The 17534-nt window shown below is 48.6% G+C and overlaps 5 protein-coding genes across 5 annotated transcripts; 1 reads left to right on the forward strand and 4 right to left on the reverse strand.

The window, feature by feature from the left end:
- Window positions 1-1175: 1175 nt before the first annotated feature.
- On the forward strand, window positions 1176-4054 carry GUITHDRAFT_98377 (hypothetical protein). Its single transcript, XM_005820225.1, has 14 exons — window positions 1176-1210; window positions 1261-1279; window positions 1334-1377; window positions 1428-1486; window positions 1530-1582; window positions 1626-1757; window positions 1803-1868; window positions 1922-2002; window positions 2053-2151; window positions 2214-3314; window positions 3363-3416; window positions 3465-3536; window positions 3586-3705; window positions 3749-4054. Coding segments are annotated over exons 1-14 (2085 nt in total). The 5' UTR covers window positions 1176-1208; the 3' UTR covers window positions 3932-4054.
- A 2710-nt stretch (window positions 4055-6764) lies between these two features.
- GUITHDRAFT_44162 (hypothetical protein) lies at window positions 6765-7313 on the reverse strand (the record flags this gene model as incomplete). Its single annotated transcript, XM_005820226.1, has 1 exon — window positions 6765-7313. A coding segment is annotated over one exon (549 nt), but the record flags the coding sequence as incomplete, so codon positions are not given.
- A 2370-nt stretch (window positions 7314-9683) lies between these two features.
- On the reverse strand, window positions 9684-11567 carry GUITHDRAFT_120518 (hypothetical protein; the record flags this gene model as incomplete). Its single annotated transcript, XM_005820227.1, has 7 exons — window positions 9684-9851; window positions 9897-9968; window positions 10025-10229; window positions 10275-10480; window positions 10540-10613; window positions 11246-11426; window positions 11481-11567. The coding sequence occupies 7 exons, from the start codon at window positions 11565-11567 to the stop codon at window positions 9684-9686; spliced, it is 993 nt and encodes a 330-aa protein (XP_005820284.1).
- A 1758-nt stretch (window positions 11568-13325) lies between these two features.
- On the reverse strand, window positions 13326-15140 carry GUITHDRAFT_120519 (hypothetical protein; the record flags this gene model as incomplete). Its single annotated transcript, XM_005820228.1, has 9 exons — window positions 13326-13448; window positions 13493-13533; window positions 13576-13615; window positions 13754-13867; window positions 14206-14270; window positions 14316-14394; window positions 14439-14499; window positions 14547-15011; window positions 15067-15140. 9 exons carry the CDS (start codon window positions 15138-15140, stop codon window positions 13326-13328), a joined length of 1062 nt encoding a protein of 353 aa, XP_005820285.1.
- Window positions 15141-15766: 626 nt separating this feature from the next.
- GUITHDRAFT_120520 (hypothetical protein) lies at window positions 15767-16627 on the reverse strand (the record flags this gene model as incomplete). The annotated part of the gene is made up of 1 exon (XM_005820229.1): window positions 15767-16627. The coding sequence occupies one exon, from the start codon at window positions 16625-16627 to the stop codon at window positions 15767-15769; it is 861 nt and encodes a 286-aa protein (XP_005820286.1).
- Window positions 16628-17534: the final 907 nt, after the last annotated feature.

Below are 17534 nucleotides of genomic sequence, written 5' to 3' on the forward strand. Positions count from 1 at the left end.
ATAGTGCTGGCCCGTCATCAAAATCCTCAGGGTGGGGCACTGATTCATGGATTATGGGGTGGGTGCTGGCGCCACTCTTAAACACCCTGACATGAACCCTACCCATTCAAGGGGATCTACCGGGACCCTGGTGACTAACCAACCAAGAAACATCCTACTACCCGTATTTACAATAATTCTTTCCCGGTCAACTATACCCCTCCTTCTACTTTGAACCCCATGGAAAATCATACCCCTACCCTCATGATCTGTTCTGCTCAATACTAATAAACCCCCACCCCCCCGTTCCCTCATTTGCCAACGCAGTAGCAGCTGTCAGCCATACTTGTGACCCCCCACCCCCCATAGCAGTCACCCACCCCCTGAATCGAGACATTTATAACCCAAACAATCCTATTCATCCTTTACCCCACCCGTGATCCTGCTTATATACAACCCCCAGATATGACCTGTGGATACCCACCTCACCCTTTGTGGCAATTACACCCCTGTAGCCTACCACCACCACCCCCCTTTTGAGCTCTGTCTCGTTCCTCCAAGTAGAAGCCGCGGATGCAGAAGGCGCCAAAGCATAAAAGTGGGCGAGTAGCGAGGAAGGGACTATGGCGAAGGGAGAGCAAGCTTAAGACAGCCAGAGAATCATAGCCAGCTCAAAAGGAAGGGCTGATACATAAGTGGGAAAGGTTGATCATTAGGTAACCAGGGAGGGAAACGGCTGAAGGCATAGTCATGCAGGCCTAGCAAAGTGACGAAAAATGGCATGCTCGAAGATTCTTGTCACCACTTGAAGATTGACGAGCAATGGAGAAAGTGTTACCATCAAGAAAATCTATCAGATTAATATTGAAGATGAAACGATGGATGTGGTTACAACATTCGGTGAACAATACGAAGGGGATCAAACAAACAGTTATTTTTTGAGCATTTGAAAAATGTCAGTTCGAGGATCAGGACAGGATCACGTCCTTAATATATCACAGTGTTAGGACTTGATGTAGCTCTTCCTAATAATGATGCACCCTTGCTAATCAGATCAGACATTGATAATTTCTTTCAAACATATATTGTGGCTGTGCGACAAGAAGTTAATTCACAAGAAAACTGTTCTTATTTCCATTCAGAAACTTTCTAAGATTCTTTCGGTCAAGTGATTCTGAGTTTGTGCCAGGGGGCTGCCGAGTCATCTGCTTAATCGTCAACCAAGTGCAATGTATTTGCTTTCAATCCTCCTTGCCGGTTATTCACTTAAATGAATCGCAGGTGTCCTGCTCGTGACAAGGTAATGGAAATCGCATTGCTTATTGTCTTCTTGGCACGTGACTTTCATTTCAAGAACAATAAGTCAGTGAGTACTGTACCGAGGAAATCGAACAAGAGGTTGCATTTTGGTAAAATCCTTTCCCTGGGATGCTTATTTGCATGTACAGCAAAGGAAGTTTTGTCCTGCCAGTTTATCCTCGTGGAGAACCTGCTCCTGCTCGAAAACGTGGATGTGCATCTTTGCGTTGTCATATCTGAACCCGTGACAGGAAAGAGCCCTAAGCCAGATGGTCACGAGCTTGAATTGGAAACCGAGCATACGGTATGCCGTTTGAACTGCCGATATGAATATGACATTGATGCAGGTCCCATGGATTGCTGCATTGACCACCTATTTTTCATATGCCATTTTGATGGTTTTTGGCACTTTGCGCGATGCTGTCTTCAATGTTATGTGCGTTGTTGACCCTGGACGCTACCGTTCTCCGACACCTAAAGTCAGTTTTGCTGTTTGATAACAACAAGATCTGAGTGTGAGTCAGGGCTTTGCCAAATTGATGAACGATTTCCAAGATTTTTACACAAGGCGCCTCTACCATCGTATTCAGGTTAGCTTGTTGCCACTCTATATGAATTTGCCTGAACTTCATGGATGCTTCAGGATTGCTTCAATCGACCTATATCAAGTGCACCAGGGGCATGGATCGATGTCATTGAGCGTGAATTTGCTAATGCTGAAATGGTATTTACATGCTTGTTTCTGCTAACGTATTATGATTGCCTTTGTGTTAGAGTACCATGCGGCATACTGGAAGCCATGTTACAGCACTGAATCTTTCATCTTATAATTATCTTGGTTTTGCTGAGTCGGATCTTGAAATGAGGGATGAGGTATAACAACACTTTCAAATTTTTATTTCTAATTGTTGTTTTTCCTGACTGATTTTGTCCAGGTTGTATCATCTATGAGGAGGTTGGGGGTTGGAAATGCAAGCTCAAGGACGGAGTTGGGTACCACGGATGTTCATCACGAGCTCGAAGCCAGGGTGGCACGATTTTTGGGAAAGGAGGCTGCAATTGTTTTTGGAATGGGTTTTGCAACGAATTCCACGGTTTTGCCAACTTTAGTCGGTTCTGGGGGACTGATCATCTCGGACGAATTGAACCACTCATCTATTGTGACTGGAGCCAGGAGCAGTAATGCCAGGATCAAGGTGTTCAAGCACAACTGTGCCAAAAGCTTGGAAGAAATACTTCGCAGCTCCATTGCAGAGGGACAACCGCGTACAAAACTTCCATGGAAGAAGATTCTTGTGGTTGTTGAAGGACTTTACAGTATGGAGGGAGAAGTATGTGACCTCAAGAACATTGTTCAAGTTTGCAAGAAGTACAAGGCCTACGTGTACGTGGATGAAGCCCATAGTATTGGTGCATTGGGTGCGACTGGTCGGGGTGTTCTGGAATACTGCGGAGTTGAACCAGTCGATGTCGATGTCATGATGGGAACGTTCACCAAGTCGTTTGGGTCAGTCGGAGGGTACATTGCGTCCACCAAGGAGGTGATTGACTACATCAGGAGAATGTCACCAGGATCAATCTATGCTTGCTCAATGTCTCCTGGTTGTGTAACGCAGGCTAGTCTGGCCCTGCGAATGATTGCTGGAGAAGACGGCACCGACAAGGGAAAGAAAAAACTTGACCAGCTGAGGCGCAATTCCAACCTATTTCGGGCTGGCCTTCAGAGAATGGGGTGTGAGGTGCTTGGGCACACGGACTCTCCTGTGATTCCAGTGATGCTGTACAACCCAGCAAAGATTCCTGCGTTCTCCAGAGAATGTTTGGCCCGCAAATTAGCAGTAGTTGTTGTTGGATTCCCAGCCACTCCGCTGATCAAATCAAGGGTTCGATTTTGTTTGTCTGCAGCTCACACAGAGGAGGACTTGATCTCAGCCTTAAAAGTCATCGACGAAGTTGCTGAAAGAGTTATGATCAAGTATAAATGGACTGGACGTCCCAATGTCGCCCCATCAGCAGTGGTACAACGTTTAAGTCAGGCATGGAGAAAGAATCGAGGGTTGGATGTTTTCTGACTTGTTTGTTAGGAGTACTTTGTGGATGTGGTTGGCGAGTGGGATGCCACTCATTTCAACTGGAGGGTGTGACCTCCGAAACTGCTTCTTCGCGCCGCTTATTGTTCAACGCAGGACACGATCACGATCGATACCAACGGCCGTTTTGCACGCGGTAATGGCGAACAAGGCAGTTGGAATGTGCAGGTGAGACTCAAAGAACACATGCATGGCATTGGACCTCACATTCGAGCAGGAGAGAAACGGCAAGACCGTTCTTCGTCTTGAATGGGATCGCTGGCCAACGGAGGAGTTGGAGTTGGTGCACATGGATCAAAGAGACCCATGCGCTAGTCCGCGCAGACATGTCTTCAAGGTACGTTAATGGTCCCCTTGTCACTTGTAACGTGCTCCTGCAGGGGCATGGCAACATTATCACTGCTAATAGCAACACCATCCCTTTCCCTGACCTTATCCCTGGCTCGCACTCTACTTTCACCCTCCGCCCCAAGGGTTCTTTGATATCCCCCAACGTGAGCCCAATGCCGAGCCCGTCGAAGCCCGCAGCCACTTCCCGCATCTCTCAACGCAAGATCCAGTAACTGCCGCAGCTGCCCAAATATAGGCTGATATCTTCGAGACCACCTCGATGCTAGAATTGTATTGTTTAACATTTGATAAATTCTTTGTTTGTGGGATCAGTTAGACGCTGATTCTGCTCCTTTGTGATCTGCCCATACGTCATGACAGATAAAGTTTTCCCAGCTGGCTCTGAATTTTGCGACAAGCGCGGAGGGCGATGGATCTGTTGCTAGTAGACAGTCAGTACAACAAAAAGATCGCCGTGGTCAGCTCTTACATCCTCGCCGCCAGGGTGGGCTGCCGTAGGCGGACGGTCTCAAGGACCTGCAGTCATGCATGAGAAGCAAAGTATACGACAAGCGTCACTCACATCATGAGAGATCTCTAAGCACACCGCGTCCTCTTCCGCCACCATCTGCCGCATCTTCACCTTCACCTTCCTCTCTTCCTCTATCTCATCTTTTTCTCGGACCTGGTACAAGAAGCCAACATTTCCTAAACCGAACAAGTTTCCTCCACCGAAAAGCTCTCCTGACCCTGCAGGCATTCAGATTCGGAGCATAGCGCTCAGTCCTGCTTACTTCGCTTGCTCATTACTCGATCTCTGTCCGCCCGAGCTGTCACTGATCCTTGCAAGATGAAGAAGATCGCTTTGCGTAGGCTACCGCGTTCCGCGATGGTTTCTCCCGCCTGGAACCTTGGGTGGGAGTCACAGTTTGACAACGGAAGAAGTCAGTCACCTGAGGAGAGGACAGCGCTCGAGAAATTCGAGGATGTTATCAAGGTCGTGCTCGTTGATGAGCTCGTTCCCTGATACCAACTCAAACTGAAAAATGATTCTGAAAGGTATGTCAGACCCTCTTGCAAAGTTTTGCTGCGAACCTTTCAAGGTGTTCCCTTTCAGAGTTCTTGAAGAAGTTGCGTTCTAGCGCCTCCACCTGTGTCTTCTTGAGGAGCCCCCGGATCATGTCGCGAGCCGCCAGTGCCGTCTGCCTGCTGACAATCCAAAACCTGTAAGCTTCCACGAACTCTGAATCCTCCTCCAGCTGTTTGCCGGGCAGAAGACTCCGTAAGCTTCCCCCGAAGTTCTTTCGATTTCGAACTGGGCGAGGGTCAACCGGTTCGACTTTCTTTGCGGCTTCATTCTCCAGGTGTTGCTTGACGTTGTCGGAGCTGTAAGAATATCGCTTCAATCGAATCTGACGAGACCTGTTGTTGGGAGACAATCGCTCCACCCTCCTCTTGTTTCGAGGGGACTCCAGCATGGAGTCTGTGGAGTACGCAGATGCTCGGGGGCTGCTCTCGTCGCTTGTTCCACCTGCGTCGACTCGTTTGACCGGTCTGGCAAAGATTGTCAGCATCTCGCTCTTGACTGTGACGCTCGTGATCTCATTGATGGGAAAATTGACGTCACTAGAAGAGTCTGCAAAGCAGACCATCTCCGGGAATATGACCATCACTCCGTTGGAGTCTTGTACAAGCGAGGACTTGCGCACAGGGGCCCACGATCGCTGCATCGACGCTGAGGTGGAGAAGAGGTAGGGTTGCGCGGCAGGGATCTTTTGCTTCTGTCGGATCCCTTTGATGATGGCCTCGATCTCAGCTTCGATGGCGAACTTCTTCTTGTCTCTCTTGAGATCCGCCTGGCTCACCTCAGACTCTTCAAGACTCCAAGCGGCTCACTCACCATCACTGTGGACTCGGCAAGGTGTCGCTCGTACACAGCTGACTTGGCCGTGGACTCCCTGGCAAGTGCGTGATAGAGTATGTCAAGATCGATGTCTGTCAAGCTGTTTATCTGCAGAGGTGGCCCGGCGTTCTTGTTTTCCACACAGATGGATCTAACCTGCACAGCGTCATGGCTCGTGTGGTACAGTAGCGGCTCACCTTGACTGCTGCTGAGTACGCCTTGACATGATCGCAAGAGTTGTCTTCGTCTGGCCCCAGAAAGAAGGACAGATCTCCAAAGAAATCTCCAGCTCCGAGGACGATCCCAGGGAGGTCCGTGTCTTTCTTCGACGTCCGAAACTTCCCTGCCGAGCTGTCAGCAGCGAGCACTGGGAGCGGCAGCTGGGCACCTCCCACATCAAGCATCACGATCCCCGACACAATCAAGAAGAGCTGTCTTCCTCCTGAGCTCAAGACCGGAGAATATATCATCTCTCCCTTTCCAAACGTCTGTGCAATAGGACAGCACTGAGCGAAAATCCGCTGAACCTCGTCTTGAATGCGCAGCTCTCGCAGGGCATGCGGTAGTGACAAGATCATTCCCCAGTGAAACCTTTGCCTCTGTAGGGCATCAAGATACGAATTGTCTGAAATAGCTGAATCTTCAGGTTTTGACTTGGACCCAAGCCCCTCCCACATACGGAGGCGAATCGCAAAGTCATCATCAAACTTGGTTGAGGGTTTGTTGTAAGCTCCATCTATTTCACTCTTTTTGAAGAACATCTCATTCTCCATGATGAAAGATGTATGGAACGACACAAAGAAAAGTGACTTGCCAAAGATGTTGTCATATTGAACCCGCTTTCCGCCTTGAAGGACCCGTGCAGTCTTGCCACAGATGGCCAAAGGCGGCACAGTGCTTTCGAACCAATAGAATCGGATGGAGATGTCGCCAGTCAAGAGCTCGAAACCGATGTCGATCACGCTCTCTCTGGGTTCTCCTGTACAAGACACCAGCCCGTTGGTCTTGCCGTGATCATATTGCACTCTTCCATCACACTCGATCACGAAACTTAACAGACACCCTCCTTGCTGAGCTCGAGGGATGCCGGCGATGATGATGCTACCAAGCACCAAGTGCTTTTTGCTGATGAAATCCACTTGCCTGTCTACGATCGCGTGCACATAGTTGACATACCTCACTTGTGACGGAGCTGTCACACAGATTCTCCCCTTGTGTTGCGAGCTACCTTCAGTCCTTCGTTCCGCAAAGTAATTCAGAGCATCCGAGGCAGACAAGACGAATCCAGTCCATAGCATCAAAGCACAGCAGAACGTTCCAGTCCTTCCCTTACCTCCCTTGCAATGGATCACGATAACGTTGTCGTTATCTTCATTCAAGATCTTGGTAGCTTGTTCACAGAAGACGATGATACGAAGAAGTGAATTCACGTTGTGATCTCGCGTTGGGATCTTCTTGACCTGGTAGTAGAGGAATCTCGGATCATAATTTCCATTCCCGTTCTCTTCAAAGCTTTCGCATAGATTGTGCACGACGAAGGAAGCGTAATGACGTGTGGCGAAGAAACGAGCCACATCGCGAATATCGTTACGATGCATGGCCCCGGCAACACACGGGATTGACATTGCAATGAGTCTATCACAGACGTAGGTGATGTCCAGGTCAAAGTCGTTGTTTAAGTCGTAAAACCGTCTTCGTCTTCCGCTTATTGCTGTCTGAAATTTGCGGTCACACTATGTCGTGTAGGGAATACAATCATCACCTGCAATTGCCTTCGAAGCTGTTTTTCGAGTTGCAAGCTTCTCAAGATGGCTAGCAGTATTCTAGACATGTGCAAAGCGTTTGAGATCCTCGTGCTCATACGACTGGTATCATTTGAAGAAGGACACTCGGAGATACAGACTAGGATCATGACGACGCTGCAGACGAGGATGGGAACAAACCAACAGGTGACAGAGCTGATCATCTCCTTAAATCCGATGAGAGACAAATTTCTTCTCCATCCTGCTTTTCTCCCTGATGCTGCCAGACTGATACAGTGGAGAACGATGATTGACATCATCAGTTCTACGTGCGCAACATTCACAATCGTTTGATTCGCACGAAATTCACAAAACACTAAATTTCCATCTTTGATGATTTGGAAGAACTAAATAGGTAACTTATGAGAATTTGACAAGAAACAGAAGATATCATATTACCAAGAAAGTCACAGATTCCATAATTGCAAGTGCAACTACCAAGAATGACTTCGCATACACTTTCTGCTCCGACGCATGAGTCGAGATAAGTAAGGGGAATATTGCTCACCAGAGCAGACTTCCATTGTTTGTCTTCCTCCTCCTCATACTCGTCTTCTGCAACGTTAGCGAGATTATCCGGAACCTAGATTGAGTTTGAAATTTGTTCTTGTCTCGCCTAGCATTTGAAATGATCGTGGATACCTCTTGCTCGTTGGTATCAGACAAGGCAGAAGCAGTTCTCCCTGGAGGATATGGTGATACGAGGAGAGCAGTTGACATGGGTGTACCGATAGTGATTGATCTCTCAGCGCCTTGGTTGCTCGCGTCATTCTTATGCGGCTCCTCAAAGGTATTCTGAATTCACTTTGAGCTTCAAACGTACACGCAAACTACACCTGATCTACAACTCTTCGAAAGGGAAATTCAAGATGACCGGCAAAGATTTTCGATATTGAACCCTGAAAGAGTGATTGAGAACAAGCACGGCAAATCAGCCGTCAAATTACCTGATAGTTCTTGTGTGGCTGTATTCTCGTCTGCTTCACTGAAAGTCGAACTCTACTGCCCTTGAGGTTTGAAGGACCTTGAGTTTACTTAAACTTGCATGATGGGACGGCACAGAGATGACAAGACCTGCGGGAATCTTTGTTTCTTCGCAAACTTCATTCAAAGTTCTCTCAACTTCTTCGAACGATGCAAACCCAGAAAACTTGGACCACTCGTCTAGCAATCCGCTCAGAATCAAGACCCTAAACAACTTTGAGCACCTGGGAATGACCCACCGCCATCAGCTGTGGTTGGATAAAAGTCTGCCGCTGCCCAGTCAGAGGATGGTGAGTTAGCTGTCTCTTGCTCTGAATCTCCGTCTTCAACGCCGAAATCATCCATCTCTTCGTCAACAACATTCAATGGTGAGAGCCCATGATGCGAAAGTTCTTGGGATTCTGTCATGTCTGGCAGCTCTTCCTGTATATGTCGGCTTTCGTTCGCGATCTCTGAATGTCTCGACATCTGGTGTCTACTGAAACGCGGTGGAGAAATTCAGCGGTAGATACGTCGCTGCGCTAATGCATTGAGACGTACGAGGAGCGCACGTTTCCTCCGAGTCAGAAATCAAACTCAAAGACATCATGCAGAGCTTTCACTCTTCGATTTCAAGATCCTTCACGTTTCTGCTGTTACAGCCCAACCCAATCTATGCAGGCTGCTTGTGCTTGTTCCTTTGCCTTACTGATTAGAACGATTCATCCCTGGATGCAATCATCGGCATTGGGACGGCTAGTCGGCCTATTCTCCTCCTCTTCCCCTTCCCCTTCATTCCCCTTCCTCTCCCTCACTCCATCAGCCTCTTGCCACGCTGCAGGATCTTACAGGTAGCCGTCCTGCATGGAGCGATTGATCTCTATTACAAGACCCCGACAACCCCCACCCCACGTGATCTACCAACCCCCCCCCCCACATTCACCGTGCCACTCTGTTCATTACTACCCCCTGTCACCTCTACGGAATCACAGTTCAGAACCCTGGTCCTCAACAGAACCTCAAACCTGACACCCCACAAACTCTACCATCCCACCGGTACCAATGAAAGTGTAGTAGGCCCGGTAGATAAATACATAAGCGGAAAGATGGCAGACCACAGGACTTGCGCAGCTGCTTGAGGGCAGGTTTGATGCTCAAGGCTTCCGCAGTTGGAATTCCATTGTGACTTTGATCGAGGCTCTATTCTACCCTAAACAGTAGATAGTAAGACTAAGCCCTTGAGAGCAACTTGTGCATAGCTCTTTGTTTCTTGCAACAACTGTTAATTGGGGACCCAACGACAATGGGCTTCGCATATCAGCTGGCACGAAACTGTACAGACAAGAGCGTCTGACTCGCTAGCTCAGCTTCTGCAAGCGTCATGTTTCTATCTTTGAAAGCGCGGACAGGAGCCATTGAAACCAGGTCAAAGAGCTTGGTGGGCGAAACATCACCGGCTTCGAGCTGCCGCTGTAGTAGAGTAGTCTGAGAAGGCCTCAGAGGTGACACAGAGGCTCAAGAAGAAATCACCTCCACCCAGTTGTACAACACTTCGATCTTGTCCGTCGAACGGAATTTTCTATTTGGCAATCGAGATCCATCCTTCAAAACAGATGTGAGGTCATTATCCACTGGTACCACGCGGTGATTCATTGCACCTGTAGCCGAACACCGATGGTGGTGACTCCTTCTTCTCCTGCCTTGGGTTCTGCCGGAATCAAGGCCTGCTTCCTTGAAACCTCCTTGTTTAACTCATTCTTTCTTATCTCCTTCTCCTCAGCAAGCCGCATGGCTTCTTGTTTGGCGATTTTCTCAGCTTCTTGTGCAGCGAGCTGAGCTTCTTTCTTTGACATTTCTTTTGCCCTGCAAGTAATAGCATAAGATGATGAAAGACCAATTTTAAGGAACCTGTCCATCTCCAACGACTCTTCGTATGCACGATCTTGCTCTTCTCGCACTCTTCTCGCTTCCATCGTACTAGGACTCGGAGGATTGTACTTTGGTGCTCCAAAGTCGTCATCAGTATCCATAAATCTTCGAAGATTTTCTGGAATTCCAGTTGCTCTGGAATCTGCGAAGCCATCTGGCACAAACTGCGCTTCATGTGCTCTTTTCTACACAATGGATTGGCTTCAATTCTGATATCTAATCACGAAATCACATGTGAATTCACCTGCGCAAGCTCCTGCGCACGGAGTTGCGGAAATCGGTCCTCCATCATTGGCATTGCTCTATTCGAAGTGTTGCCTACAGGGCAGGAATGTGAGCTTCCGCTTGAAGCAGTCAGAACTAAAATTGAACCTGCATCCTTGCACAGCGAGGCTTGCAATGCTTCCGCTAGCAAAGGATCATCTTCTCCATCCACACCAGGCTGAAGAATTGATTTGTCAAAGAGTGATAAACTGTTAGGGAGGAAGGGGGGAAAAGCGAAGAGAGCACAAAGGGAAGGTGGAATAGCATCTGGACAGAAAAGTAGAAAGAAAATTGTGCTGTCAAGTATGCAATGAACGTGGGGAAACAGAATCGATAGCGGCTGATTACCTGCGGATGTTCTAATGATTCTTTGATTGCAGCTTCAATGAAAGCTTGTTCAGTAGCATCCTCACCGTCAGAGTGATCTCGAAAGGTAGCTTGATTGTGACTCATCACCCCAGAAGAATGGAGGGCAGTATCAAGTTGAGCATCAGACTCAAGATCCTGTCGCCGTTGAGCAGCAGAAAGTCTCATAGCGCGTTCTAGCTCGTCATCTTGAGCATCTGTCACGTTTTGAACGCTCCTGAGTAGATGAGGCGGTATGGGTTGGGCTGGAGGCCTGAAAGGCGGAGGTTGAAAAGAGACATTTTCAGAAGAAGGGCGATCTGCAGTCGTATTCGATATACTGGCAGCCAACGCCATCTGCAGCTCATGATCATCATCCTCCATCACTTCCACCGGTGAATTTCTTAGTTGAGTCGCATTGGCATTTGTGGAGCCGGCACTAGTTCCATGACCCACTCCTGTCTCCCCAGTAGAGAAGAAGAAATTCACAGCAGCCCCTACATCCCATGCATTGCCTTCCAGCTGAAAATAAGGAAATCACAAAGATGCATCACCCACAAAAAGCCAAATAGCTACCATGTGTGTCGCGGCTTGAACATCCGTCGTTCCGGTGATGGCAAGGAACTGCTGCAGACTTTCTGCTTTTGCTGGATCATCAGCCATTTCACGATACGAACGTTTGGTAGACGAAGTTTTCCTCCTACAAATTTCCTTGTCTCTGAATGTTTGAACAAGAGCAAATTGACCAAGCAACAAGAAAAGAAGAACGAGTTTCTTCTTAGATCCCAAGGCCCTTGCCCGGTATTTTCCAAGCTTGACGGTATCGGGATAAAAAGTTGGAATTTTTACGGTGACCACCTTTCCGAACCGACACCGAGTGTGGAGACAACAATACCTGAATCTTTGTCAGATTTGCGTGTCCCACTATATCTACGAATTTCTTTTGTTCCCCTTTTCTCACTTAATTTGCACTCTTTCATATTTTCCATCCCAAACCACATATCTCTGTCTCTTTGTCGACCCTCTCACTCATCCTTCCCTTCTTCTCATTATCTCTGCTCTGCCTTGCCCTGCCCTGCCCTGCCCTGCCCTGCCCTGCCTTGCCCTGCCCTGCCTGCATCGTAGGATTCTACCCTGCATTGGACAGCTGGCTATTTCACTTTTCGAAATGGTAGCCTCCGATTTGAAATGGATAGTTGCTTGAACTTCTGTTATTTAATTTCGATATTGGTTGGACAAGTTCGAAAAATACATTTCGATTTCGCATATTGTTCTCCTTGCTTTCCTCTCAGGACCCCTGGTGAAAAATCTTTTTTCTTTCTACTACCCCGGTGGTCCTATAACACAACCACCCATAAGATCCATGTACCCCTCCACCCCCACCTACTCCACATTATCTTCACGCATGTCTATAGTCAAAATTAACAGTTTATAATGAAGATCAGAGCAGCGAAGAGACAGAAATGTTGTCGACGCTGAAGCAGTGGAACGGACAGCTCGGCGATGGCGAACAGGTGAAGCGAGGAGAGTAGGAGAAGACAGACCAGGATATTTGAATGTAGGAAAGGGGCTGGTGATGGCTAACGTTGGAGAGAAAGGAAATGGCTTTGAATGGAACCGACGGAATAGAATAAGCAGAAGAGCCAGTCAGGACAAGCGATTCAAGTTGTTCCTATGAATAGATAAACATTTGATCGAGCAATACTCTTATAAATTTGTTTTTCATGAGGATCTCATCCTTGAAGGTCTTTTGGCCTGAATCATGGAGTGGATTGAAGTGGTGATATACAGGAGAGGCATACTGAGAAGGAACTAAGTAGAGCAACCATAAAAGCGGAGCAACTTGCTGATTGTTCAAGTATAGTATTGACAGGAAGGATTGACAGTAGAAAGGGAGAAGTTGCTGCTGATTCATCTCAAGTTCTTTTGATGTCTTACCGCTGGTTTGTAGCTTGCCGATAACATTCAGAAGCTGAGCCCTCATGACATCTCCAAGGGTGAGAAATTCATCTCTTAGCCCTCCATTCCCCATATCCCTCCTTGCACTTCCCTCCTCACAATCGCTTTTACCCTCTACCTGCCTCGCTGTCTTCTGCTGTCCCTTTTCTCAATCTCTGGCTCTTCGCTGCTTACCAGCCATGGAATCAGGGATCGAGAACTACTACAAGGATATGCGGCTTGGGATCAGAAGGTCTGGCTCCAATCTCCATCAAGGAAAGGGATGGAACAGCCATGGTGAACTGTCTGCTAGACTTGCAGTCGATAACCTGCTCGCAGGTACTGTGACGTGCCACAGCTACGGATGCGCGTTCAACATGGGCGCTGACCCCAAAGTTGAGTTCTTGTAGACAGTGAAGCAAATCCGCTGCATGTACCCCGGAGAGGATGATTGAAGTAAAGTTTGACGTATGTCCATCCAAGTTACGAGTCGTCAGTTATCAATTCTCTGGTTAAGTCTCTGAGAGAATCAGCGAAGAATGTCGTGGGTTGGGGCAGATGCTCTTCGGTCTCCTCCTGCACCTTGGATCTTGCTACTTGTCTTGTCTACGACACCATGAGGGGCACGGCAGCAGCAGCAAGCTGAGCACCTCAATGTTCTTCCGGTCTGCCATGTGAATGCCAAGCATGCCTGCTCATGTCATCAACGTAGGAGTTATTATAACAGACATACCAAGCTTCTTGGTCGCTGACGATGCAAGATCCGCCTGGGCCTGCAACCACATCATACGATCAACTTAGAAAGGCAGTTGAAGTGCCTGTGCTCGACTCTCTGCGTCCGTTGCTCTGCTATTCGCTTCCCGTAACTTGTCCTGCTAAAATCTCAACGTTGTCTTCCCCCGAGCCTCCACCTGCAGGTCCCGGTGCTGCTTCTCAAGACCTGAGAGCTTCTTCGCCATCTCCTCCCTCTCCTTGTTGGCAGTCTGCGCTGCTCTCTGCGCCTGCTGGAGTTCAGCCTTCGCTTGCTATTGCAACCACATCACAACGGTCGAGGCAGTCATGACGCAGAGCGAGAAACCTGTGCTTCAACGAAATGCTGGGAGGATTCTTCTGAGGAAAAAGCGAGTTGTGACAAAGCTGAAGCAAGGCTGAAGGCGAGGAAAACAGAGAGTGAGAAGTCGAAGGGAATGGAACGAGACAGTGGTACTTGTCTTGCAGGCAAGAGTGTTCAGCTCGAAGCGAGTTGACCTCCTCCTTGAGCTGGAAGAACATGTCGCGCGACAACCTGAGCTGGAAGAGGAGCCCGCGAATTCAAATGCTGAAGGAAGACGCTTTGAAGAAGAGCTTGTACGCAGTGTCTCACCTGCTTCTCTGCATTGTAAAGCTTGAGCTTGTCTGATTCAGTTTCCCGGACAACCCTCAAGGTTCCTGCAGCCGTCAGCGCATGCCTAGTTTATCATTGGCTGCTTTCACCTTCCATGTCGAGCTTGGAGCAGGAGGTTTCGATGGCTACTTCTAAGTATTCTTCGAGCTCCTCGATGCGGGCCGTCATCTGACGCGACTTCACTTATCTCATCAGCAGGGTAGGCTTCTCACCTTTTTCTCCATATCGTGCAGCACAGACCTACAGGTGCGGACAGCAGCTCGCAGGCAGTCGCTAATCAGGTGAGTAACACTTGCAACGCCATGGAAGAGGAGGCTCACATGTGATCGTTCGCTTCTCTTTCCAGTCTGCGGAGGATCTTCAAGGTCATTTTTTGCTTCTTACGAAAGTCTTGCATCTTCCTTGCTTTCGCGAGCAACTCCTGCTTGCTCCACTTCCACCACTCGTGTTGTCTTTGGTCATCCTCGGACTCCTCCACATATTCTTCCAAGTCCTTGACGTGTTTCAGTTCATGGTGGAGACGCCGAAGTGAATCCTCGCTGGCAGCGTCTGAACCGACTGCGAGGTTTTGCTGTTCCTCTGCCTCCTGATACTTTGAGCTCGCTAGTGCTAGAGCAACCCCCTCCCACTTGCTTGAATAGACTCCTGAGCTTCTTGCTAAAGATGCTGCAGCATCCGAGGCCCACACACGTTCACAGGTTTGAGGACAATCGCCATTGATACACACATTGCCCCTCGTCTGCTCCTTCTCCTCCGGCTTTGCATCGCGCGTACGTGCTGATCGCCTGCTGTTGGAGAACCTTAACACATAATCCTGCAGGATGACAGTATGAACATCACCTCAGGATCCTGTAAAAGTCTCTCCTCAGCTCGACAACTTTGCGTTCGAGCGACGATGGCTGGAACTGAGTCATTTTGCGAGCTCCTCCTCTCTTTGCACTTTGCCTTCACGCGAGATCAATTGAGAAGAGCTAGAGATATCTGATCCTACGGGATACATACACCAAGCCCATCTCTGCTCTCTATGTCATCTTCATCAACATCGTTCCATCCTCAACCAAGTCTCACTCCTCTCTCCCTTTTCCCTTCCCCCTGGTCCTATGGCCGAATCAGTCCCGGGCCTTCTTTAGCCCAACTTAGAAACCCGCCGTGCCAGGGTCACTGTGATCAGGAAGCGAGTCACGGAGTCTGGCGGCAGCCTTGATGGGTACTGAGGCTCATTATACTGTAGCGGCTGCAAGCCAAGCCGCGAGTGCGACTGAAGTTCGAGCGACTGGCTGCAGGGGCCCTAGCTCGGCTTTGGGTGCTCTGGATGCAATCACTATGACTCATGATGTCACAGCAGTGAACTTGTGAAAGTGGCACCGTCAGTGAACTCGGATCGTCATGGTAAACTTGAAAGAAAGGTCCTGTGATCATGAGTTTGAAAAGCAGTGTGGAGTCCAACGAGTCACTGAGTTGAAATGGAATATCACTGAGTTGAATTATAAATTCATTCGCCATCTAAAGTTATTGTTATAGTAGATGCTCAAATTTCAATTCAGACTATCGTGGGAAAAGCATCTTCATAAAATCTTCTCTCTAAATCTTCGGAATCATTGCTTGTATCTCGAAATGCGTCCCTCCAATCAGCTAGAGTTTCCTGTCCTGGAGCATGCAAATAATGGACAATATCTTCTGGACAGCACTCCTCCTGCTCTTCGACACAACCTCTCCATTTAATTCTGGCGTTGCTGCTGTCGTCGTCAAGATCTACGCCTTCGCCAGCGCTTGTATATGCGTCGTGGTCGTCCGGGTCAAAGGGGGTGGAATGCAAGGATTCAGACTCTTCCACACCCAGCAGCTCGTCCAAGGATGTATCGTTAGAAAGGAGTTGCAGATCAAGTGCTTCATCGTTTTCCCACATTTCGTCTCTAGAGGCTTCATCGCTGCAGCTTTTTGCTGTCGCAGGTTCGGCTTTGACGATGGTGCTCTTGACGTGAACATGACTTGACGTCTGAGTTTTGAGAGAGACTCGTCGAGGTCGGTGCCTCGAGTAAGGCCAGCGCGACACGCCTACTCTCCTGCACGCATTCTTCATGGCTGTCAATGAGATTCCCAGGAAAGCTGCGGCTTCCGTTTGCCGCATGTGGAACATGTTCTTAATGTCATTGAGACCCAGCACAAGGGATTTTTGACTATTCCTCTCTTTTTCTCCTCGTTTTCTCCTCGGAAAGACTTTCGTTTTGGTTGCCTTCGAGGGTATCAGCCCCTGGTTGGGATTTTCAACTGTGTTTCTACTTCTAAGATTTCGATGCATAGCTTTGTTCGTGTTCCCTTTCTGGACCGTAGATATGAGCAAGCTTTTGAACGAGCAAGCGCCGTATGTTTGACCATTGCTTTCCTTGGCATCCATTTCCATCTCGCTAACTTGTAGAATCGAATGACTTTTTCTCCCTCTTGCTTCTCCCTTCAGCCAACGGCCGTCTGTCAACATGTGCTTTTGTGTCCACCGACTCAAAATAAATGCGACTGACCCTCCTTTCTGCTTCTCTCCACTCTGCTCTTATACCTTTTCCTCTGCACGTCCTTTTGTCTTCTTGTCTGTTGCGTCCTCGTCCTCAGTCTCGTCTATGCACTCGTCCTTGTTGTTGTCCTCTCTGTTCTCGTCTACTTCATTGTCGATTCTTCTGGCTTTCCTTGCGCCTTTGTCGCAGATTTCGGAACCCTAAAACCCAAAACCAGCAGCCGCATCTTAGCAGCTTCTTCCCCACCCCACCCTCTTCCGTCCCCTCATCCCCGACCACCCCTTCTTTATACTAACAGAAAAGCTAAATGCAAGGGTAATGGGTGGTGACTAGGGTCGCAAGCATGAGGCTCATGCAACTGAGCCTGGTTTATTATAAGGTCATGGTCACGGAACGGCGCTTCTTCCCGACCAGTTGACATAAATCATTTGTGACTCAACCGCAGGTGTCCTCTTCAAGGAGTTATTATTATTATTTAGCTCACTGAACCTCCGGCCGCCGGTTCCCACCCTATGGCATTAAGTTAACTCGACCGTACAGTTTTCCGCCGCAGTTGAACTCCCTAGGCCCGCTGACCGTTCGGGTCCCGGCGCGGCCCGGGGTGGACTCCCGGACTCCGAGGCTCATGCCTTCATGGACCGACGGTTACCTAAGTCATGATCGTCAACTTAAGGTTTTAACGTGTTTAGAAGCGGCGGCGGCCGGGCCGCTGATCGGATGGAGCGTATGCCAGCCGTGCCAGTCAGATAGCGCCGAGTTAACAAAACTCTCCTGTAAACCAAGACCGTCCGACGACTTACG

Source organism: Guillardia theta (genome assembly GCF_000315625.1).
Source record: "Guillardia theta CCMP2712 unplaced genomic scaffold GUITHscaffold_185, whole genome shotgun sequence".
NCBI lineage: Eukaryota > Cryptophyceae > Pyrenomonadales > Geminigeraceae > Guillardia > Guillardia theta.

Excerpts from the sequence above, each read along its gene's own strand:
- GUITHDRAFT_98377 (XM_005820225.1), top strand. Across the intron at positions 1,378-1,427 it reads CCGAGGAAATCGAACAAGAG|CAAAGGAAGTTTTGTCCTGC; the intron begins GTTGCATTTTGG and ends TTGCATGTACAG. Across the intron at positions 2,003-2,052 it reads AATTTGCTAATGCTGAAATG|AGTACCATGCGGCATACTGG; the intron begins GTATTTACATGC and ends CCTTTGTGTTAG.